The following is a 25,975-nucleotide window of genomic DNA, read 5'->3' on the forward strand; positions in this document are numbered from 1 at the left end:
TACACAAGTATTTTGAGAAATATCCAAGTAGAAGCTCAAAACATCAGAACTTTTTCTCGGATGAGAAATTTATTGAAAACTATACAGAGTAAAAAGTTTTTTTCAAAACTTGGTAGCGAACAATGTTTTATTTTCCGATTTCTCTTGTCGAGAAGAACTAATAATACATAAAAATTTGGCGCAAAACTTACGATTGCGAAAAAAAAAGTTGATTAAGGACAAAACTAACAAGTTGTGGTCCCCAACAACTTGAAAAAAAACAGAGGTAAAGTAATTGGAGAGAGAGAAAAGCCAGAAATTAAAATTCAAAAGACAAGGGTAGGTAGACTTTAACGCCGTTGCGTTCCCGCTTGCCTTGTTTGTCTGTCAAATGAGGTGTGGCACAAGTATTGACACAAAGTTTAATAGGGCAGATTTTGATATATTGGGGAGAGGCACCACCCGACAAAAATGACATGTTGCTCAAGGGCAACGAATAATTTCTCTTTCTATTTTGCAAGTTGTTGGTTAGTGACAACAAAAGATAATTCTTGTACTCTATCCATCCTATTTTGCTCTCCTCTTGTTTTGGAACGTCTCAAAATATCTCTTGAAAAGTTCAAAAAAAAAAAATTGAATAAAATGTCATAAGCTATTAGTCATAAATGACTAAAATTAAATAGGTTTAAAATAAAGAATAAGAAATAATATTGAAAAACCTAATCAAATTCAAACTTTTGTGAAGTTAGAGGATGTGAATTTTTTGAACTCAGGATTCGCTTGAGCTAGCTAAATTTGCAGACACGAAATGGGTACAAATACAAAGTAGGTTATGATCCAAGAGAGTGAATATAAGACACAGGATATATTAGGGAAACACTGACTTTCATTAACTTGATTTTTACAATAGGCAGAATCCTCCTTTTATAGGTGTAAGGAGGGGAATACAAAGAATACAGATGGTACCCATAATTGAATATCACTATTCTTAGTCCTACATCTAGCTGCAAATCTACTGACAACTTTACATGACACCAACTACTACGTACAACCATAATTAACTAATACTATTACTAGTCAACAAACGGTATAAACATATCATCGCCTACTAAAACTTAATTCCTGCCATATTTATTACACACGTCATAAGTCAACACCTATTCCTACTAGGTACAATTACAACGTGATAATAGTACACATAACCAGTAAACACCAATAATATAGAGAGTTGGCATCGGGGCGGATTGGGACCGGATATTACTATCCCAGTGCCCGATGCCCAAATCCTTTCCTTGTCTCCTCATTGATTCTGACAAGAATTTGCTTTTACCCTCCATCCCCGCTTGAAATGGGGAGCACGAACACCTACGGGAATTCTAATTTTTTTTTAAAAAGCAGAGATTTCAATTATATATATATATATATATATATATATATATATATATATATATATAAAATTAATGGAGTATATCCAATAAAAGGAAACCCTTTCAGTGGGTTGAGGGTGTGTGTTGTGTGCCCATTATGGGCCGGCCCACCTTGTGTCCCATTATTTGATCTGAACCTTTTAGTTTTTTCGTCTCGTCGTGTACTTAATGCAGATAAACTTCATTATAATCAAACATCAGTAACTATGTCTTCCAAAAGCATTTTTCTTCAAAAAAAATAGTTGTAGGTGATTTTTTTTTTTGGCCAAACTGTAAGTTAAATACTCACCAATCAAGTAATTATGTCTTCAAAATGTATTTTTATTTCGAAAAAACATTTAAGAAAAATAGTCGTAGGTGATTTTTTTTACAAAACTATAAGTTAAACTCACCAATCAAATACCCGGGGTGGGCCGATAACTAGCGCACAGGACACACGCTTGATCCCATTATCAGTAGCTTGAACAGTAAAGTTGCCACTACATATAGGTGTAGTAGTAAATACACCGTATTAATTAGGCAGGCATGCATGTGGCTGGAACTATTCTATATATAGCTGAACATTTGGATCAATAATCATGCACCAATTATTATTAACTCAGAAAAAGAAGAGAGGCCAGCCCGGTGGGGTTTGATTCTCATAAGCACTCATCTCTCTCCTCAAGTCTCATAGAATAGAGTATATTAAGATTAGCAAATAGCAAAAAAGGAAAAAAAAATAATTTAGGGAAATTTGTACTTACACCACCTGTACTTTGCCCTATTTGTCCTATTTGTAGAGACATTCCCTAAACTCCATTTTTAGCCACTTACACCCCCTGTACTTTCATATAACCTCCAACACGATAGAGCAGTATTTTCAAGGATGGACAACGATTTTCAATTTCTCCCTCCACTACCATCTCTAATGCACCTTCATCACTCCTTTTTTAATGAGAAAATAATTTTATTAACTTGAGTTTTCCAAGCACTCTCTACAGATTTGTAATCAATTTTGACCACAATTCAAAAATCTATATAACTCATAATCTAAAATGTAAAATGCCAAAAAATTAGGCTCCCAAACTGGTTCAGTGTCTAGGCAACCGAGCGGCTGTGTTCCTCAACAAACTCTTTTGATTTAGCCATATTATCCACCAAATGGAAAAAGTCAATGCATATTGCTTGACGATTTCCTAGACCTAAAATAATGGGTTGCCCCAAGCGTAGGGTTGAGATCGACGTAGCACAATATTTGGTAAGACCGGAGTTGAATCCACAAAGACGCTGATGTGTGCTGACTAAAAACTCGGGTTGTTACTTATTCAAACGGATAGCCACCCCTTATAATTTGATTGAGATTAACTAAACTAAGAAATAAATTGTTATTTTCAAATAATTAAAAGGAGGTACGGTCGTAGGGAATCCGGTGCTCGCTATCCAATCTCAAAAAAACTACTCACTAGTCATTGCAAAAGAAACGAAAAAAACCTTAATTTGAAACATGCATCTGAATACGAAATAAGCAAAAGAAATAAATTAATAAACAAGTATCAATGAACAACTTTAATGAAAGACAAAAATTAATACGAATTACTGAAATGCGAATAATTGAATGAAGCTTCAAAACTTGAAGGAAAAACTCGGAACAAAAATAAACAATATTCGGAACAAAAAGCTAAACCTCACAGCCCCTCTGTTCTTCGTTCTTTGACAGCGTGATTCCAAGAAGATATCACGGCAGCCCCGTTCTTCTCTTTTCGTCCGTCGAGAATAGTGCTTCGTGCGTGGAAATCAGTGATGGCCCCGTTCTCTCATTTTTCGTCCATATATATTGATCCCCCAGCAGCCCTATATTTGTTTTTTTTCTGTTTTTACTCCCAGCCAACCTATTTCTCCTTTTCCGTAGGAAATCTCATGGGCCCACAATCACTCTTTTACTCTATGGCCATCTTTTAGTCAATAAGCATTGGGCCACGCAATAAAATTGCAAATCATTTTCCAGTAATGCCTATGGACTAATTAGTTCAGTGCTAAACTCTTGACCCATATTGACCTTCAAATGGATCAGCTTCAAACACTGTTTAATATTCCAACTTTGCGCTTTTTGTATCAAACTCTCCAACTACCGGCTTCAAGGCCTTGCAATCCAATCTTGGCGTAAAGTCCACCTTATTTCTGCGAAACTTAACAAAAATCAAAAAACAAGACAAAATACGGCATCAAGTAGAACATGAGATAAAACGCGCCTCTAACGCGCTAATTCACCCAACTTAGGCGCTCATATCTATGATATCACGCGCCTATCACATATACAAGTGGTTGTGATATTTTGGTCAGCCACTATAAAAAGCAATGCTAGGTACCCTGAAAAATAAACCCTAAAATCACCCTTAACAGGTATTTCTTACTGCTAATAAAAGTCTATTAACGGTCATAAATACCTCTATAAGTCTATTCGGGTATATTTTTTTGGGTACCAAGCACTTTTGCATTATAAATCCTATTGCCCATTTATTCCAAGTTTGTCTAGTGTTTTGTATATTTTAGTACCGCAATTGTATTAATTAAGGTAAGATCACCAAATAAATTACTCTGCTTTTTTAATTAAAATTTCAACGCATGCACCTTATATTGAAATTAAATCCGTCACTTCTTGGTAAAATCTCTTGAAAAAACAGGTTGGAGACAGAAATGGAGTCCAAAAATGGAAAAGGGTGGAAGTGAAGCTAGAAGACCACATCAACGTCCCTTCTTTCCCTGCCGGACTGTCGCCGGAATTTTACGACAAATACTTCAATGACTACTTGTCAAAAATATCCTTGGATGAATTCCCACAAAACAAACCGTTATGGGAAGTTCACATACTCAAATACACTACTAGTAATGCAGCCGGACACATAATTTTCAAGCTTCACCACGCTCTCGGCGACGGTTTCTCTCTCATGGGAGCTCTTCTTTCTTGCTTACAAAGAGCTGATAATCCTTCTCCCCCCTTAACATTCCCTTCTCATGAATCTAGCTCGACAAGAAATGGAAAAGACAATGGGATTCTTAGGGGTTTGGGTAGTGTTTTCACTGGCGTCGCGGATACAGTATTGGATTTTGGTTCGACCTTTGTTAAAGATGGGCGGACGCCGATCCGGTCCGGTGAAGATGGAGTGGAGTTCCGGCCCAACGTAATAACTACCGTAACATTTTCTCTTGATCGCGTCAAACAAATCAAAGCCAAGCTTGGATTCGTAAGGATTTAATTACTTAATTGCCAAATTTGTCTCTCCCTCCCTCTATCTCTCGTAATTTAATTTTTTTTTTTTTGGGCCATTGGAGTATCTTCTTTCTTATAACAGGGAGATACACACATATTTACAATCTCAAATTAACAACTTAATATGAAACATTTCTTTCATTCTTATAATGTGAGGGGAAAAGGACATAGGAAAGTAATCTGTATTTTGCCATATTAAAAATCAACCTTCTGTGTTAGCAAAAATACCCGAGTCTTTTCGACCTTGCTAAACCGTAGTGTTTAATTACAGACGATAAACGACGTAATTATGGGAGTAATCTTTTTGGGAACTCGGCTGTACATGCAACAATCATCATCAACCAAGGATGATCATAATGAACAACATGGGAACACAAATACCATTGCACTGGTGGTGCTAAACACCAGAGCCCTTGGTGGGTACAAGATAATTGAAGAGATGGTGAAAACCAAGTCCGAGATGCCATGGGGAAACCACTTCACCTTCTTGCATGTCTCCATACCTAAGTTAATTGGTGGTGCTACTGATGATCAGGCTAATTTAAACCCACTTAGAATTGTGAAGGAAGCACATTGCATCATCAAGAGGAAAAGAAACTCTGCTGTTGTTTATCTCAATGCTTGGATGCTGGCGATTTGGAGGAAGTTTAGAGGCCCTGAGGTATGCATGTAGACTTTGACATGATTTCATTTTAGGGAGACTTAGTCAAAAATTCCTCCAATTTATATTTTTTGAGCTCAAGGACAAGCACTTTTTGTAATCAAATATAAGGACAAATGTGCTCTATAAAAGTGCCTAAAACCTTAGGGTACCCAATATATGAAAATGCCTAAAACTTTAGGGTACCCTATATATGAAAGTGCCTAAATTATTAAAATCTTATAATAGGAAAGTGCATCCTAAACCCTATGAAAGTGCCTAAACATGTTTTGGACTTATGGCTAAAAAACTAAAAAAGTTGAAGGACCTCCACAGAAAATTATTTTACTGGCGTCCTTACTCTAAATAAAAACTATTTTACCGTCCTTATGCCTAATTTTTCCTTCTTTATTTTTTGGGTGATGTGTTTGATATTTGTTGGTTGCCCGCACAAGAGCATTTACATAGAGGCTCGGTATAAGTCTTACTCTCTTTACAAAATTTTCTAAAACCATGATGGTTTATGGAGTTTGGTTCCCGGAAAAAAGAAACGATGCTTGTTTTCTCGATCACAATCGAAAATTATAAAAGTCATGAAACTGATATTTCAGGCAACAGCTCAGTACTTTTACAACACGATGAAGAACTCGAGCATATCAATGTCGAATTTGATTGGGCCAGTTGAGAAAATGGCTTTGGCCAAACACCCCATTAAAGGATTATATTTTACAGTTATCGGCAGTCCAGAGGTACACTAATTAGCTGATTAATATAATTTTTTTTTTTCTACAAATCCAAGTATTTATATATCAATGGTTTTTGTATGTGTATATATGTCTATTGAATTTGTCATCATACTTGGTCTCATGCTCAAGTTTGACTAAACGCTTTATGAGATGATTGAGTTGGTTTGAGGGGGTAGGCCCATTAGAGTAAAATAGGCCACCAATAGAGTTTATGAAGTTTAGTGAATCATCCAAAATTTAGGGAAATAACTCTATTTCAGTGTGTGCGGTTCGCACAACAAAAAATGTATATGTGATTTAAAATGTACAACGATATTCAATTTCTTTAACTAGTTGTTAACCTATGTGTCATTCTAAGTCTCTACCTCGAGAATCATTCATACCCTTAACCACCAAGTTATAGCCCTGATATTATTCAAGTACTCCCCCTTGTCCAAATAGGGTTCTAGATGTACGATTACTTTTAAATTATCTACTCGGTTGAATTTATCTGTGACAATCACAAGAGGCCTAAACAAGCCCCTGGAATGCACTTATAGTACATATTCAACCTTATCCTAAAACATATTCACCAAAATTAATCAAAACCATGTCTACTTAGGATTCCACATCATAACTATCCTGGGCAGCGCAAGTTACCTACAATCGTAGGACCCTACAGGTCACCAACAATTTTAAACAAGATCCATATCATTTCCTTTTATTCCTTTACGTCACATGAACGATGATGAACTAGCAATGAAGGACTTTAATTCATGCTATGCTACACTAAATTATGCAAGTAAACCAATAAGCATACTATATGCGTCTAGGTTTTTTGGGGGTAGTTCTAAACAATTCATAGTTGAAGTCCAAATCTGTACTTTAACATGCATAGGAAAAACTATAATTAATCCTACTTTGGGTTCTAAATTGTAATTAAATTTTTTACGGGATTTGAAGCCGGATAAAACATACTCCGGGGGTAAAATGGCGATAAAGATACTCTAGCTTAATTGTCAATAAGAACACTTTAGGGGTGTAACTGTAATAAAACATATTTTAGGGATTACACTATAATTAAGCATGTTACATGGCTATAATTGTAATAAAATAATTCAGGGACTTAAGTTAAATGTTGTAAAATTACAATACAAGGGCTAAACCATAAATATAAGAATAAGTTGGAAACCAAATTACCCCGCAGGAGTTCCGTCTGGAGGAAAATCAATGGGCTGTTGTACGGAAGCCAAATAAACAAACGATGATTATGAATATGGAATTAATCAATGGGCTGTTGTGCAAATCAAACCAAATGTGAGAGATTGTGAGAGAAATCAAACGAAATGAGAGATGGAGACACAAATTTACGCGGTTCAGCTTTATTTGGAATGTAAACCTGCTCCACGAATAGTCAATCAATGGATTCCACTAAACAAGGGCAAACAGATGCCCAAAGAGCTATAAAGAATAAAATTTGTAGAAACCCTTTTATCCAAATCTCACCAAAGCCAAAACAAAGACAAAAATCTCCCAAACCAAAATTCCAATTTGCTCTCACAACAATAAAAAGTTCACATAACAACTATGTATAGCTAAAGACAAGTTGGGCTACCAAAAGAAAACCTAATTGGGTTAGGAAACCCCTTAAAAGTGAAGTCTTTCCGCGTGATCCCGGATTGATTTCCGTTCGGGTGAAATTTTTTGAGAACCAAGTTGTCTTTAGTGTGCACTAGCCGCCCGGGTGGGATTGAAAGCTGTCTGGATGGGAATTTCAGAGATGCCCAAATTGAGCCAAATACTTCATGGGCGTAGTGGTGGCCGCTAGTGTTGAAGTGGAGGGCACAAGTTTGGTTTGTTCAGACGGATACGATTGGTCAGAATTGATATTTTGCCCAAAAAGTTTTGATTTTTTTGTTTAATATATGCAATGTTAATTCCGTAAGATAGTATAACAAACATGAAAAGGGTTTTGGATAGATCAAATACACCTCTCTCCTAAAGATTAATTGTCAAAAGAGCAGATCGGCGGAGAAAACGGTGCAGGGTGGCGGCAATGGAGGCTTTGCCAGGTGCTCGGGCCGACTTAATTTCTTCTCCCTCTCCCTCTCCCTCTCCCTCTCTAGCAATGTTTTAAAAAACAAGACCGGACCGGCCGGTCCGACTGATTGGACCATCAACTGACCCAAACCGGTCTGCAAAAATTTTGAAACTCAAGGGCAGGTCACGTGTTAGACAGCTGTTATGGACAGCAGGCTAAAGTCTTAAGTTGGTTCCCCCACGGAAAATTTTTCAGTGCCAAGCGGGTACCATGTAGTGTCCGCTCGCGCATCCGAGCCATTTATTACGTGTGTGAACAGCTTAGATATGGAGAGATAAAAAAGAGAGAGAAAGTGTTAGGTGAGAGGAGAGAAAGTATTTCAATCCAAACCATCCAAAAGTGTATCGGATGGTTCGGATGCGCCGAGCGAGTACCACGTAAGATATATCTGCTCGGCACTGAAAAATCACTCTTTTCTCTCCTATGTGAACAATACTAATATAACTTCAATTCCTCCACTTTAACTTCACAAAACAATGGGATAAATTTATATTTCAAATTTTATTCTCTACATATATCCGGTTATAATTAATTTATAAAATTTATTTTTTTATATATTTATGACATCACGGTTCGACTCGATTGGAACCGGTGACTCATCCATCCAGTCCATTATATTTTCCGGTTCACTCACGAGTCCGATTTTCAAAACATTGCTCGCTTGTGCACAATAGGAGGGAATGGGAAGGGTTTGGTACTTGTGGAGGGAGGAGGGATGCTGAGGTGTGGGGCTTAATTAGGATGGGCCACATCGGTTCACAATAGGAGGAAAAGTGGGGAGTATTTGCTATTTTAGGGTAATAGGATACATATCTGTATATACCTACTGATTGTACACAAATTTCTATACAAACTCAACTTATATTAAAAATGCTAATAAAAAATAAAGAAACTTTAAAAGTAATTTATAATTTCAATATCAAAATTACGGTTGTTACATTATGGACATATAAGACTGGCTATACTTTGTGACCAACTTACTATTTACAATCATGCAAGTTAACTTTTTAACTCTCTCTCTCTAAAAAACCAGAGCTCTTATCCCAATCTCAGCTGCTGCCGCCTGGGGGGGAGAGGTGCCCTCCTCCCTCCTCCCCCCGGGCTCCCTCCTTCTCTCCCTTTCTCTCTCTCTCTTCTCTTTCCTCCTTTCTTTTTTCTCCCCAAACTCAAGGCCGATTTCTCTTCCTCTCACCGATCTTTTCTTGTCGCCGTTTTGTCTTCCCTACCTCGCTTCTCTTGGTTGCCGTTCTGGTTCCTGCCGGTCACCACATCTGGGGGTGTTCGGTTGTCCTAACGGCTTGGGTCCGACGGTGGCCGGAGATGTTGAGGTAGAATGGATCCCACCACATTTTCCATTGCTGGACGGGCGTGGGTTTTGCTTAATGGCTGTTTGTGGGTCTTTTCGGCCGGAGGTTGGCCGTGGAAGGTTAGAGGAGGTGGTGGTCGGCACGGCGGTGGTTGTTTTGGTGTTGACGTATGGAAGTGCTCAGCTTCTGGCTTCCCAAATCGTTTGTAAGGACCGAATCGCCGGCTCCTCGGCGGTTAATCTCGAGTTCCAGTTGCTCGCAGGGTTCGCGTCTGCGTCGGAATTTGCTTGTCGTCTGTTTTGGTGGGTGGTGGTGGCCGTAGGTTGTGGAAAGGGTGGAGGAGGCTGGTGGTGGTCCAAGCAGGTGGTGGAGTGGTTGGAGGCGGCTGGGTTTGGGGCGGCTGGTGTTGAGGGGCTGGAGTTCAGGTGGTTGATGGTGGTGCCTTGGGTTGGTGGAGGATGTGATTTGTGGTGGCGACGGCAACTATTCGTTTTCTGCTGGTGTTTGGAAGTGATCTGGGCTTAGGGTTTTTTTGGCTCTGTTCGGGCCAGGCTTAGGTGGATTCTAGATTTATTTTTGGGGCCTGGCTCTTTGGGTGTTGGTGGGCTTTGACCCGTCATTTTCTTTCCTTTTCTTCCAACCCTTGGTTGGATTCCCCTCCCCATCTCTCCCATTTGATGTACCCTTGTCAAGTGTTCTTAATAAAACTTGTGTTGTCTATCAAAAAAAAAAACTTTTTATTTTTTAACTGGTAGAATACAACATGTAAACTAGGGACTTGGATCCTGTCCAGTTGACCCCCAAACCAGTTTGGTCTAGTTTGCGGACAAGATCTAGCCAACACATCTTCCCCAAAATCAAGGGCTGGGATCATCCCAAATCACACCTAACTTTTCTTCCCCAAAAATGAAGGCCCTCAGCCTCCCTCGACCGTTGTATCTCCGCCGCCGCCGCCATTACCGACCACCGCCATGACACTGCCCCACCTTTCCCTTTACCCACTCCGGCAGGGGCACCTCCTTTTTTCGACGAGTTCGATTGCCGGCGACCCATTTTCAAGAACTCCCTCGTGAAGCAAATTAAAAATTCATCCGAAACCCAATTTCCATATCTCCATCTTCAGATTTGAAACATGCGAACTCCTATATCTGATGCTTAATCCATATCTCCAACTTCAGATTCGAAACCAGTACACCTATTAGTAGAAAACCATTAAAATTGAAATCAACCACTTCGAATTCGAGGCAAACCCACGAACCATAAATCCAACGACATCATCGAGGTTGATTGACCGGCGTCCATGTTGAACATATCCATTCCACGAGTGGATGAAACCAACGCGTCGGGTTTTAATCGAGTAGGGTCAGAACGAAAACCGAATTCAGGCGATAAGAGGCATTACGCTATATCTCCAGCGTTAGGATGGTTGGTGGCGGCGGCGGAGGAGATACAGCGGTCGAGGGGGAGAGGCCCTTGATTTTGGGGGAAGAAGGGTCGGGCGTGATCTGGGATGATCCCAGCCCTTGATTTTGGGGAAGGTGTGTTGGCTGGATCTTGTCCATAAACTGGACCAAACTGGTTTGAAGTCAATTGGACAGGATCGAGCCCGTAAACTAGTACCGTTAAACTTAGCACGTCGATATCACTACAAGAAAAAACTCAATTGCTGACTAAAGGTTTAGTAGCCTAATGTGGCCTTTTTAGTCGCGAAATGGTTTTCCCGACTAAATAATTTGGTCGGCAATTTAGTCGGGGAATGAGAGTCGGCAAATGTAATTGCCGACTAAAGGTTTAGTAGCCTAATGTATGGAACATTTGCCGACTAAATAAAGTTTAGTTGGCTAATGTATGATTTTAGCGACTAAATGGGGCGACTAAAAACTTGGTCGCGGTTTCTATTTTAGTCGGGAAATGTAACTTTTGCCGACTAAATTTTTAGTCGGCAATAATAATCACATTGTGGCATCAAATGATATTACAAAAAAATTAAAGGGCCAAAGTGGATAAATAATATTTTCACTTTCCTGTGCACCTTTCGTATTTGCTGGTTAGTTTCCTTTCCGGATAAAGCCTCCAAGGTCTCGAACCTGAGACCTTGTGTTTCATCTCACACCCAACTTGCCACTCCACCACAGTTATTCTCTATTTACTTTTCGGTAATAAAAATACTTATACCATTGGGTTTTGTTTGTTTTACCCTCAGTTTTTTACTGTTCATCCAACGTTTAATATTTTATTTGAATCCATTATAGATCTTATAAAAATAATTCAAATTGCAAGTCATTCTTAAAATATTTTTTTATAGGTTCCTTAAAAAAATTAGCCCAATACAATTTGAATAGAGCTCTCATATGAGTTAGGGGTCTCTTAAGGTGTTCATTGAAAGATTTTAGAGCAAAAAATTCGTTATATGACCATTCAGAAAAAAATGATCAGAAAAGTAAAATTTTTTCATTGGTCCAAACAGATTGAAAATTAGAGCACTTAATTTTTTTTTATCCGGTTCAATCTATTTGTGAATTTTTTTTAAAAAATATGAATAAAAAATTAAGTAATCCAATTTTCAATCTATTTCAACTGGTGCGAAGATTTTATTTTTCTAATAATTTTATCCGAAATGGTCATAATTAATTTTTGGTTCTAAAACCTTTCAATGAACATCCTAAGAGATCCATTAACTCATATGAGAGCACTACCCATATTGGATTGGGCTAATTTTTTTATGAAACCTATAAAAAACATTTTAAGAATGACTCGCAGTTTGAATCATTTTTATAGGATCCGTAATGGGTCCAAATAAATATTAAACATTTGATGAACAGTACACATTTCATAATTCTATTTGTAACTTGACGGAAAATGATGGCAAAGGCTTAATTGTAAGCTTTTTTTTGTAAACTTTGGAGGTTAAATTGAAAATACGTTAAGTTTGGAAGCCTATGGGACATTGCGGTGTAAGTTCAGAGGTTTTTTTTTTTAATTTTTCCCATTTTTTTTTTACCAACACACTAAAAGATAATATTTCAATCATATTCATAAAAAGACAGAACCTATTCTCCAATACACAATTAGAACCATTATCACCCGAGCCCCATTTGAGGTATTTTTTGCCCGGTTAGAACCAATCTATTTTTGTTTTATTATATGGGTTAAAAAATCATTCTTTAACGAGATAACAAGGGTTTATCTAAACTTGATCGAACCACAAATTTACGAGAATGAATTATTCAACAAGTGTAACAAAATGAACGCTGTCGATCGTAATGATTTTCTCGCGATTGTGTGCCTTCTACAATAATGAGTGCAACATAAGACCTAGTTGACTATCAAGTAAATCAAAGTATAGATTATAAACATAATTGTCGAGTAATTTTTTATAATGCCCGATCTGAACCGTTAGGATTTCACTTATTACCAACTATAGCATTGTCACCAAAATCGAAGATCACTCAATATCGGGGACCACATGATCAAAAGATATTTAATGAGTTCGGAGATGTTTTAGTGTTATAGTGAACTAAACAAGCCCTGCCTGAGGTCTTTTTTTGCAATCCAAATCATCTATCTTTAATGTAATACGAATTATATATCATTCGTACGAAGAATGAAGTTAACCGCACATGAATAGATACTTGATCGGCCAACAAAATTCTTTTTATTTAAGAATTTGCGTGCCGATAAACGGCTTTCCTTAACCCGATCGAGCCAAAAATTTACAAAAATCTTATGATTAAGAAGGAAAAAAAAAAAGATAAAAAAAGAACGGCTTCGATCAGGAAGGTTGCATCGTGCTCAATGTCATTTGTTTAAAAGGGAAAAAAATTAATTGATAAAAAAAGATAAAAAAAGAACGGCTTTCCTTGAAATTTGTTTAAAAGGGAAAAAAATTAATATTCGCCGACTAAATGTAATTTTAGTCGGCAAATATGACTAATTCCCTACTAAACGATTTAGTCGGAAAATATTTTTTCATTTATTGATTTTTTTTAATTAGGAAAAATTGATATTCACCGACTAAATGTAATTTTAGTCGGCAAATATTACTAATTCCCTACTAAACTATTTAGTCGGGAAACTTTTTTTCATTTATTGACTTTTGATATTACGGAAAAAATTGATTTTCGCCGACCAAATTTAAATTTAGTCGGTAAATGTTTTTCATTAATTGGCTTTTTTATATTAGGGAAAATTTTATATTCGCCGACTAAATTCATTTTTTAGTCGGCAAAAATTATTATTTCCCGACTAAAATAGGATTTGGTCGGCAAAAATTATTATTTTCCGACTAAAATTATTTAGTCGGTATTTGTTCAACAATTAGCGACTAAATTTACTTTAGTCGGGAAATTTTAGTCGACAATGGTGTAATTTCTTGTAGTGTATGGTGTTTTCTGATTAACAAAAGCACTAATCAAAATATGAGTAGACTCGACATGACCCAATTTAGTCAACATCTATCCCTTCCTTTTTGTATGACCTCTTATGGTGCCATTTTTTTTTTTTTTTGATTGGCAATAGTTAATAGTGCCATTTGCACATATAAGGTAAACCAGTATATGACAATTTCATTTTTCCTATATAACATCCCATATAGCAGTATAACTGTCATGGTGTATTGATGAATGATGGTTTTGCAGAGTCTAGCAATAACGATTATGAGCTACATAGGCGAGTTGAGGATCACCATCCGGATGGAAAAGGGCTTCATGGATCCACAAAAATTCAATTCGTGCATTGAGAAGGCCTTTGACATGATATTTAAGGCCGCTGTCCAAAATACTCTACCACCAAATTCATAGGATGTTTGATACAATCAAACTTTATGGAATAAACGTGGAATAAAAAAGGATGGGATTGTGTCTTGGTCCTCTGTTTTTTGTGGTTTGGTTTGTATCTTTGTTTTCCTGATTTGGAGGTCTGTTGTCTGGCGTTGGGTGTCTAGTTTTTATTGTTGGAATAATCTGTTTACTTTAGGTGATAAAACCAATAAAATGAGTGCAATAAAATTAGAACTCAAAATCTGGAAATCGATGCAACAAATTGGTGATCAATACGAGTGTGACACTCTTTATTTAAGACAAATTCGTCCCCGCTACTGGTCATCGCTTGTGCTCAATTGGATTGTAACACGATGGAAGAGCACAATTATAAGACATTTTTCTCGATCCTTCAGATAAGACAAGATGGCGGACTTGAAGGACTTCTCATAGAGCTCAGTTGAATATTTCATCGAGTATTGAATTGTGCATTCCTTGAATGCAATAGGATCATTGAGTAATTTTTTTTTTTTTTAGGTCAGAGTTTATTAATACATGGGAAAATTTCAAAAAAACTTCTGAACTTTCTGACAACTCGCAAAAAAACACCTAGACTTTCACTATTAACAAAAAAAACCTAAACTTAGCCTTTCGGTTAACAATTAGGCCCCTGCCGTCCAATTCCGTCTAGTCTTAACGGATGGAGCTAACGGAAGGCGTTAACTTTTTATTTTTATTTTTACTTTTTACATTCAAAAACTACCTTTAACTCTTTTCTTTTTTATTGGTAAATAAATATGCAATAAAGTTCTTTTTTTTCTTACTATTTATGAAAAATTACTTTAACTCTATTTTTTTACTATTTATAAAAATAACTTTAACCACCATCTTTTTTGTTACTTTCAAATTTTACATTTCCCCTTCTCTCTCTCTCTCTCTCTCTCTCTCTCTCTAGAACTTTAACCCCAAACCACCAATCAATCTCACAATCAATTGCCAAAGCTCTAGCTCTAATTTCAGAAATTCAAAATTACTTTTTACCTCCTTTTTTTTTAGCATTCCTGTTTTTTATATTTTTTACTTCCAAAATTACTTTTAACTCATTATTTTTAGTAGTAAATAAATATGAAATAAAGTTTTTTTCTTACTATTTACAAAAAATTACTTTAACTCTAATCTTTACTATTTATAATAATAACTTTAAGACCCATTTTTACTTTCAAATGCTCTTGTATCATGCTTGACCGATTCCTAGTCCTAAATTAACGGGTTTGCCCCAAGCGTAGGGTTGAAATCAACGTAGCACAATATCCGGTAAGTCCGGAGTCGAATTCACAGAGACGGTAATGTGTGCTGACTAAAAACTCGGGTTGTTACTGATTAAACTGGCTCTTAGGTAGACACCCCTTGTCGTTTTGAATGAGAATCAACTAAACTTACGAAATAATTGTTCTTTTCAAATAATTAAAAGGAGGCACGATTGTAGGGTTCATAACACTCGTAACCAGACCGGATTAACCTGCTTCATTTAGTGTTCTTAAAAACATTCAACTTTGGATTGAAAAAGATACCCCGCAAGATGCGAGACCCTATGGTCGCCGTTTACCCATGCGCAGCGGAGAATGAGTTTTGGACACCCATTCCGTTCACATGGGCTCCGACAATGTCCGGATTCGTCTGCGGAAAGTATTTTTCTAATCTAAAATTGTTTTTTTCATTGTTTGAAAATAGGAGCAGTGTTCAGACTGGCCCGCGACTCTACCTATATGACTACTCACTAATCATTGCACAAGAAATAGAAGAAACCCTAGTTTGAAACATGCTTCTATTATGCAAGATAAAAAATAAACGAGAAATTAATACGAAGAAAACCCAAAAAAACAAAAATTGAAACGAATTACCGGAATGCGAATAATTGAACAAAACTTAAAAAAGAAACAATGTTGCTAGCAGCGCCGTTTGTTGTTTCGGCAGCCCCCGTTCTTCGTTTTGTGTTTTTCCGCGGCTTCAAAAAGAGATGATCCAAACCTAAAGTTGTGATTGCCCCTTTTATAAGCTGCTGCCCAATTAAAGCCCTACTGGCCCCCACAAGTCCTACTTTATTTTATACAAAAAATACACTGTGATTTCCTATTTCAAATCATCAGCCAATGAATTGTCATGCAGGCGTCAATTACGCGGATGGCGCTGGTCATGCGTTGCAAAGCCTTAGTCATGCTCGAGCCAAACCAATTATTCTTAATTCTCGATTAGAGCTCGGAACAACCATTTGGAATTCATTTGTTCACCGGCTATGCTTTCGCACTAAATAAAATTTGAACTTTGCGCTTTAGCTACAAATATTATTCATCGGCTCCGAAAGTCCTGAAACACAATTAACAAATATCAAACCCCAAGTAACACGCTAAACGGACATAACAAACCTAAGTTAAGAGGCGTAAATAGGCATATTTACGCACCCATTACATCCCCCAACTTACACTTTGCTAGTCCCTAGCAAAGAAAAGATAAACAAATAAAATAAAACAATTGACTAAGGGATAGATCTTTTAAACCCCCGGGTGGCCCCGATAGGACGAATGAAATCTCGTGAGGATTTTCAGCAGTGATCACCCACAAAATACCGTGAATTCTTTCCACATGGAACTCAAAAACTACAATGCAACTCATTGATACACCAATGCCAAGAATATAGCATACGCAAGAGTAGTTTTTTAGATGCTATCAAAACATAGAAATTAATCATGGTATCCAAACTTAGCGTGTCTGAGTAAAGACCTTGACCACAAGTGAACCACAACCAAGTACTCTCTCCGGACCGAGTCTTGACTTTAATTCTCACCGTGTCATGCACTCAACAAAAGAAAACACTCGAAACATAGTGCATTTAATAAACTCTCAATGAGTGCGGGCAGAAGTTATGCAATAAAGAATCAAAATATCCCGCACGCTTTAAACACGAAGAGAAAGCTTTTTAAGGTAAACACATGATCTCATGAAAGGAATGTCAAGCATTAAAGACTATCTATCCATCGATCCACAACTCATTGCCCCTAAGATCAAATAGGACTTTTATTCGGTTATATAGTTAGGTAAGAAAAAGTTGTTTCAAGGTTAGAGTAAGACATAATTAAGTGTCCGAGAAAAGGCCAAAACACATAAGACAAATAATAATGTGCGCCATATTTCAACTCTTTTCAACTCCGCCATATCCCTCATATTCTTTACCCTTCACATAATTCCACGATGAAACAACTTGTTTCTTTCTGGCAACAAGTGTATTGGTGTCTTCTTCTTCTTCTTCTTTTTTTCATTCAAGTTTTAACCTCCTTTTTTTTAGCATAGGAAAGAACACCGCAACTCAAGTTCAACATTTTCGAATACACTTATCCTATTCTCTTCAAAAATTAGCCTTCACATGATTAACTTGCCATTCTAAAGACACAATATTATTGGTGAAACTTAACAAGAAAAAGACTCATGCAAAAGGCACAATGTTGCTTGTAAAAGATTAGTGTTTAAGAAAAAGAAACGAACCGGCTCAAAGCACAAAAATGGACTACTATCATCTCCTAGGGGCAATACAACCATATAACTTTCCATTCCCAAAACAAGAAATAATAGGCATGCATTAAGTCCCAATACTTGACGACAAAAATAATGAGATCGACAACGATTAAACTTTCCTCTCTTTTTTTAATGACAAATAAAAGAATTTGTGTGACACCACTCCAAAGGAAGGTAAGGTGCTAAAGCTCACATGGGCGTAAGTTTCCACTAATCTAGCCATTGAAAGCATTCAAGTCACAACTCACAAGCAGTCAAGGTCCAAGAAACGTGCAGTGCAAAGATGTTAAGAGTGAATGCCAAGATAAATTCCTATCGCCATGCTAGCAAAAAGAATTACCATGTAACATAAATATTCAATGAATACCCACATATTCTCAGCACAAGCAACCAACAAGTAGACATTGCAATCTCCAAGTCTCAAGTAGAAAGGATCCAACAAGTATTTTTAAATTTTCATTTTTTTTGGGTGTCTTTTTTTTTTTTGCAAAAAGATAATGAACAAAGTGATCCATCTCCCAACTTAAAACGACACTGTCCTCAGTGACGACTCAACCATAGAAAAATAAAAGACAAGCTGGAGAAAGAAATGAGAGATATCACCTCGCGGATGAGCAACAAAAGGCAAGGCAAAAGAAGAGGTGGGAGACATCCCCCAATTTGAAGCGAAGTACCTGCACAATGTTAGTCCCAATACAAAATAAAAAACCCTAGTACCGCCCGACGCATGTTATCCGGGCTCCCACAGATAAAAAGAAAAAGAAAAACAAAGACGCCACCAAATCTTCATGCGATCAACGTGTCATATTTTTCTCTCCATCCCTAGCCGGTAGGGCAAGGAACTGGTGGCTATACAAGACCATTATATTATTTTTGTTTCTGTGTTCAATTTTTCTTTTTTTCTTTTTTTTTCTTTTTTCTTTTTCTTAACAAGAAATATAAGAATAACTAAATAAAAACAAGAAATAAAAGACAATTATACATAGATTGTGCCAAAAACAAAAGAACTTAGTAAAATCCAATGTCACTGACACAAAATTGTCCTTACTAACCGGAGCTGGGCACATGATCCTTATTTTAATAGCGGAGTGCAAAGCTATAAACCCCAAGTCAATGATGGGTACCCCTATAGCTAGGGGCCGGGTCCACTTCTCAGTGAAGAGAGTGGTACGCAAAAGCTACCCGTCGGAACTTAACACGATGGGGCACCCAGCGGTTCAAGAACTGGGTCCCAAACGGCGCCACACATATCCTCTACCGCAGGCATCTCTATCAAACTCCCTACCTCTGGAGAATCTAAGAATGACGCCTCCATGGCGGTTAAGGCTATCTCCAGAGGATCCTTATACAAAACACTATCAACATGCTCCTGAACTAGCGTGTCGATCAAACTCACCTTATACACTTTCTCATCATCCTTGACTCGGCTATCCACATTAAACACTTGCACCTCCATTTTCAAGTCCCCAAACGACAATTGGACTTGTCCAGTTTTGCAATCCATGACAGCACTAGAGCTAGCTAAAAATGGACGGCCTAGGATGATAGGAGTCTTTTCAAAGACCTCCGGTATTGGGCATGTATCCAGGACAATGAAGTCGATTGGAAAAAGAAACTCGCCCACTTGAATTAAAACATCTTCCACCACCCCTTTGGTAATTCTCACACTCCGGTCAGCCAACTGCAGCGAGACCGGTGTGGCTTTCAAATCGCCTAAACCCAACTTCAAGTATACCGAATAGGGGAGCAAGTCGACACTTGCTCTTAAATCCAGCAAAGCTTTGTCGAACTTTTGGCCTGCGATTGCTATAGGGATGGTGGGACACCTAAGGTCCTTACACTTGGTGAGGATCTCAGCCTAGAGAATGGAGCTCACTTGCTCCGTCAGAAGCACTTTGTCCTGACTCTTGGTTCTCCGTTTTGACGTGCATAGATCCTTTAAGACCTTTGCAAATTGAGAAATTGCGGCAATGACTTCCATCAAAGAGATAGGAAATTGAACTTTCTTGAATAATTCAAGCATTTGAAAGTTTACATTGACCTTAGGTTTCGCCACCAAGCGATTTGGATATGGAGCAACGGGTGGCATTAGAGTCGTGGGGGCCGCAGTTGCAAGCACCACCACTTCAGGAGACTCCACCTCTTTCTCACACTCAGGAACACTTCTCAAGTCTGGAACGACTGCTAGAATAGCTACCAGCACCGGGGGTGGTACCGATTTCTGCTTTGGAGGTAAGTCCTTGTCGATCACCTTCCCACTTTTGAGAGTGGTGATCGCCTTAGCCTCTTCCAGACTGAGATTCGGATTACTTAGGCCAGAAGAATCACTCATATAATGAGTACTAGCGGCATTGACTAGAGGTTGAGAAGGAAACTTTCCCTTCTCCTGCTGGACTTGTCCAACTGCTGCCGTCAACTGGGTCAATTGGGTCCTAATGTCACCAATTGCCTACTTAGTCTGTTGAGTGAAGCTAATTTGAGACTGCATGAGAGCCTTCATCATCTCATCAGTCTGTTTATCCCGCGGGAGATGGTTAATGGCAGGGGGTAGTCTAAAAGATGAAGGACCAAACCCCTGCTATTGTTGAGGTGGGTAATGAAACTGGGTCATTTGGCCTTGAGGAGGCCGAAACTATTGTATTTGCTGCTGAGGTGATGCTTGGGGTTACATCGGGGCTTTTTGATCCCTCAAACTCAAAAGTGGGTTTTGGGCCCACCCTGAATTGTAGGTATTTGAATACGGGTCTTAACACTGGTTAATTGCGTTCACCTCAGCCTGATTGCTTTGGTAGGCCTCTTTCACCATAGGAAAAGCAGGGCAAACGGTAACTAGATGCCCCGGACACTCACATAAGGTACAAACCTCCTCAACTCTCACCTGATGGACTTGTTTAAGCTTCAAGTTCTCTAACTGCTTAGCCATTTTATCCAGCTGAGACTGGACATTGAGCTCTCGTACACTCGAGGGAAAAATGCCAGACCCACTGGGTCTCTGCGCAACCATGGCTCTTTCACTAAGGTCGGAAGGTTCCCAACTCCGGTGTTTTTCGGCCAACTCATCTAAAAAGTCTCACGCATCATCCGGAGACTTGTCTAGAAAGTCCTTCTCCTTACAAAGGTACACTACAAGAAAAAACACCATTCCCGACTAAAGGTTTAGTCGGCAATTGTACAATTTTTAGTCGGCAAAACACTTTCCCGACTAAAAATTTTGGTCGGCACATTAGTCGGTGGAAGGTCGGCAAAGGAAATTGCCGACTAAAAAATGTTTTAGTCGGCTAAAGTATTTACATTTACCTACTAAAATCTCCCGACTAAATACTTAGTCGGCACTTGTATTTAGTCGGCAAAGATCGGACTATTTGCCGACTAACGGTTTAGTCGGCGAATGTATTAAACATGGCCGACTAATTGTTTAGTCAGGGGATATATAACCTTTTGGCCGACTAATAATTTAGTCGGGGAATGGTTTACTATTGGCCGACTAATTATTTAGTCGGGAGATGTGCTACGTAGTTGCCGACCAATTGTTTAGTCGGGGAATATATTACCTATTTGCCAACTAATTATTTAGTCGGGGAATGGTTTTAATTATCACCGACTAAATTTTAGTCGGTAAATGTCTTTTCAAATCAATTAATTTGTGACCTATTAGCGACTAAACTTTAGTCGGAAAATGTTCCATACCAATTTATCATTCCCAAATTTTTTCCATATTATTATTCCCTATAAATTTCAACCAACAATCATTAAATGCACAAAATTGCCAATCTAATGCAATTAATACTAAATAAAAATTCCAAGAAATAAATAGAAACTTTTATAAATAAAGGTGTCCACCAAATAGTTAAAAAACAACTTGTATCCAAATTCCTAAAGTGCAAAATAACACGTCCACCGTAGGGGAAAAAAAAAATCCAAGCTCAGTAACAAAATATATCCAAACCTCGTGAACACTCAACTTCAACAAACGGATAACCCAAAAAAATCCAAGCACGTCCACAACCAAAATCCAACGTCAATCTTCATAATCAATAACCAACATCCTGCACGATACTCCATTAAAACGCCGTCCCTGAAAAAAAACCAAAAAAAGAACAATCTATCATTAGTATTTAAAGTTTTATATGAAAACATCCCTCAAACTATCACTCATTTTTCTACTTCATCCTTGAACTATCAAAATGACCTATTTCGTCCTCGAACTATCCATATCCCACCCTACTTGGTCCATAACCTAACGCCATCCAATATTTTGGATGGCAAACCCAACAAAAAACTGCACTATGGCAGAACTGAAATTCCACCTTCCCAACACATCTGGCGCCAGGCGCCAAGCCAGATGGGTTTTCCTCCATTTTGTGCTCTATATAGACTCACACATGGGGCAAAAAACAAGGTACTCAAATTGCATCTATTTTCCAAGTCACAAACCAAGGTCAAACTCTGGTTCAAAACTGTCAAAAACCAAGTCATTATAGCAAGTTTCCCAGTACTGAAAAGGACAGGTTGAGCTAAAATTGCCCAAAATCTCTAGCAAGTTCTACATGCATATGGCTGAAGACAGAACTCAAAATATGGGTAATGACATTAGAGAAAATAAAGTTGTACATCATCATTATAACTTAGTTACTCAAGAACTAATGCACTTATACCATTTTTTTTTCAGTCTTTCCTTTATTGAATCACAATTGTCCGATTTCCTTTATAAGTCTGACTTACAAAAGCCAATTCAACCCTTCATCAGAGTATCGTTTATCAAGTAACAAATATGCCCTAATGCCAAACTATTAGTCATACTAACAAATCTTCGGAGAACTCACACACACACACCCACGTCACTCCTTCAAACCTCAGGTTATTATCTATTGAATCTCTTTTCATAAATCTCCTTTATGATTCCAACTCGTGGATACTAACCTAGCTTTTCACCAATGTACCATCACTATAACAGTCAAAATATATCTTCCTAGTAAATCATTAAGATAAAAGAAATAATGTTTGACTAAAGGTAGAGCAGACAACGCTATCTTTATTTTCGACAACATAGAATTCTCTTTCACACAGCTGGTGGAATGATAATGAAATAACAAAACTTATATTGGTAATGGTAAGCTGTAGCTTAAGTAAATGGTGTGTGTACATGCGTGTGCGTGGGTGAGAGTACGTGTTGGTACATTCTCGGTTCTCTAACAACTATTTTCTCTTTCTGTCCCATTTGACTAACCAACTTATCATCAAAATATATACCCTACTCATGAGGAGGAGAAACATAATGCGAGAAATGACACTTCGAAAAATAACAACACAACATCAAGACACTCAAACATACATTCAAACCTATCTATCAATTCTCAGGTTAACATCTATCGTACCCTTCTTCGTGTCCCCTTATAGGGATGTAAGCACATTATAGGCATGTAATAACAAACAGCGAATCACATTTTCATTTACTCAAACATGACCCACATATCACATTTGCATCTACACGCCATCTTATTCTAGAGAACAAGTCCAACAAGCCGTCACGAGGCTCCGGTCAGTCTAGGGTGCTTCCTACGTTCAATCTGCCAAGAACTCAGCAAGCTGTCCCTTCGTTCAAAAATTCGAATAAAATAGAACAAGCACTTTACAAACCTCTCATTCACCCCTGTTAAGCAAAATTTCGTTAGGGACGCAATGGTACTCTCGGATTTGTAAATGAAGGTCTACTTCTTGAGTTTTTGAAAGAAACCTCAGTGCTAGTCTTGAACGGATCAGTCCCCGAAAAGTAACCATAACTCACTCAAAACTTCATCGAAATAGATGAGACCAGTTGGGTTTAAAAGTTAACTTCTTTTTCTTGCTTTGTGTGAAAGAATCACTAAAAAATAGGACATGTGGAAGAAATGAGACTGTCTCAAAGTTGACAGCTTGGAAGAAGGAAAAACAGGGGTCCAAAACTTGTTGGGTTTGACCTACTTCCTCCAAATAAACCATGTTCATAAAAAATCACGCTCATAGTAGATAACAAAAGGCATAATCAGTCCAAAAATCAGATCATTTGAAGGTCAATTGATGCTCTTAAAAATTCGTGCAAAACAAGAATTCTGCAGAAAACAGAGACAAGGTACAAGCCCCTTGCTAGAAGATCACCAAAACCTTGGAAGAACATGCTCAAACACATGGATTATAAGAGCTACTACAAGGACCACGAATTTTATGGATCGAATGACTTTGAATAGCAAAACCAATACTCAAGTCAACACATAGCCATGTAAAGAGAGAGGAGAAATCCCTACCTCATGGGTTTTGAGCAACCCAGTGGTGAACATGGAGTTGAAAACATCCATACACACAAAAAAGCACAATGCACCCAGAGAATAAGAATGCACGGCAAACACGTGGACAGAATTTTGAACCAAACATCTCTCAGAACCAAATCTATGATACCATGTTCAATCACCAATTGTTCCGAAAGCGTTAGCGGCTACCGCCAACTTATATCAAGTTGCCCAACACCAACAACAGCCTAACAGCCTTGAAATGACGAATGTAAATAATGCATGCATGTAGGAATAAGTTACGCAGAAAGGCAACAAGATATGGACTGCCAGAGTAATTTTTTCACTTGGTTGGCAATGGTTCAACTGTACAGGTTACACATACTGGTGCAGGTTTGATACCAACTTCTAACCAATACTCTAATGTATCTTAAAGCATCATGGCTGCAAAAACAAAAACAAAAACAAAACCTGATCTTTGGGCAGGACACAAAACATCTACGTCAAGTGAAAATAGATTTTAGGATTTTAGGCTCCAGCTATCAATGTACCCACAATAACTACCCTTAAAATGTCCTCAGGATGTCTTCACTGGCAATAGATTTGGAGTCTAAGCATGCCACAAACTTCATACACTAGTTGACAGACTACTTCACGACTATCCAAACACACAAAGTAAATGCAACACATGGGTGCTTGGAACTCTTAGCTTCCCAGTCATAAAACCATTGATTATTCAACCTCAAAAGAATTAAAAAAAATTGCAATTCCAAATTTCCTACTTAGCATCAAAGTAAATTCTAAAAGTGATATTCTCAAACTACGTACCATAAATTCGAGCCACCATCACCCTGCTCCCATGTTGCCTCGTCCACCATTCTGCATTTGGGTCATAAAGCTTTTGAATACCTCCATCTCTTTTAGAAGTATAGACCGCTCCTCATCTTGTCGCCTTTGTGTCTCCTCCCACCGTCTTTTCTCTTCCTCATACTTTTCCTCACGTCGTCTTTGTTCCTCCTCGTGTTGTCTTTGTTCCTCCTCCCTTTGCGTCTTCTCCTCTTCCCTCCGCGTCTTCTCCTCTTTCCTCCGCGTCTTCTCCTCTTCCCTCTCTCTTCTTTGCTCTTCACGAATTAAATCCAACTCATGTTGAAGTTTTTGCAGCTGGTCCTGGCGTGCTGCTGACTGTGAGTTGGATTTGGAAAGATAGGTAGATGGCTTTGGCCCATTCCCTAATCCTCTAATGTAGTTCTTTGTCTTCGACTCCCCGAGGCACTTTATTGAAAGTTCTTCGGCTGATAATGGAGTGCCAGATAGAGCTGCTTCATCACGTACTCCCACCATCATCTCCTATCATTTCGGAAAAAAGAAAACAAACAACAAAGACATAAGGAACGGACTAATTAAAAAGCAGACAACAAAAGTAAAGGATTGAACATTAAATGCATACATGTTTCTCTTGGCATGATGAATTGATCCATTCATTTGTATCTCTCAATCTATGTGATGCCTTGAACAAATCACATAAATCGAGCTTCTTTGTTCCCACACTACCCTCATTACTGTTTGGCTCATTACCGTTTCCAGCATCATCATTTCCCTCATTGGCAATTCTTTGCTTTTCTTGATCAGCCTAGCATATTTAAATAACCATAGCATATTAACAATCCAACAAATAGCACCGGCAGAAATCATAACAGAATAAGCACAACCATATATCATCAATAGCAGCACCACGAACAAAAGTAAGTACAGCACTATGAGCAAAATGTCTCACCGCAATAGTCATCACGGTAGCAAAGGATCGAGAGCCCGTAGTATGACCATACGGTACAGCCTCCCTATTTAATTTGCCAGCTATTTTGCGGGCATAAAAAAATCATTTGTTAGATATTAAGTTAAAGTTGGAAATGCAACTCCAATAAGTATTCAATTAACCTCTCGTTTTGGATCCTTGAATACATG

The 25,975-nt window shown here is 38.0% G+C and overlaps 2 protein-coding genes across 4 annotated transcripts in view; one reads left to right on the top strand and one right to left on the bottom strand.

The window, feature by feature from the left end:
* Positions 1-14,258, top strand: part of LOC131328846 (wax ester synthase/diacylglycerol acyltransferase 4-like) — a 56,134-nt gene extending 41,876 nt beyond the window's left edge. Inside the window, exons 2-5 of one of the 2 annotated variants that reach the window (XM_058361802.1) lie at positions 4,067-4,627; positions 4,925-5,314; positions 5,905-6,042; positions 14,064-14,258. In XM_058361802.1, coding sequence (XP_058217785.1) covers positions 4,067-4,627; positions 4,925-5,314; positions 5,905-6,042; positions 14,064-14,225 — 1,251 coding nt within the window. In that variant the 3' untranslated portion in view covers positions 14,226-14,258. The remainder of the gene's footprint in view (positions 1-4,066; positions 4,628-4,924; positions 5,315-5,904; positions 6,043-14,063) is intronic. The other variant, XM_058361800.1, reaches the window with a different exon arrangement.
* Positions 14,259-21,591: 7,333 nt separating this feature from the next.
* On the bottom strand, positions 21,592-25,918 carry LOC131328848 (vicilin-like seed storage protein At2g18540). Of its 2 annotated transcripts, none has more exons than XM_058361806.1 (4): positions 25,788-25,918; positions 25,461-25,643; positions 24,923-25,360; positions 21,592-21,825 (listed from the first exon to the last, which is right to left on the bottom strand). In XM_058361806.1, the coding sequence occupies exons 1-4, from the start codon at positions 25,797-25,799 to the stop codon at positions 21,769-21,771; spliced, it is 690 nt and encodes a 229-aa protein (XP_058217789.1). In that variant the 5' UTR covers positions 25,800-25,918; the 3' UTR covers positions 21,592-21,768. The 2 variants fall into 2 exon arrangements, with proteins under 2 accessions (XP_058217789.1, XP_058217788.1); XM_058361805.1 differs by having other exon boundaries at positions 24,842-25,360.
* Positions 25,919-25,975: the final 57 nt, after the last annotated feature.

This window comes from Rhododendron vialii, chromosome 6a, assembly GCF_030253575.1.
Source record: "Rhododendron vialii isolate Sample 1 chromosome 6a, ASM3025357v1".
Lineage (NCBI taxonomy): Eukaryota > Viridiplantae > Streptophyta > Magnoliopsida > Ericales > Ericaceae > Rhododendron > Rhododendron vialii.

Excerpts from the sequence above, each read along its gene's own strand:
- LOC131328848 (XM_058361805.1), bottom strand. Across the intron at positions 25,361-25,460 it reads CATCATGCCAAGAGAAACAT|GAGATGATGGTGGGAGTACG; the intron begins GTATGCATTTAA and ends CCGAAATGATAG.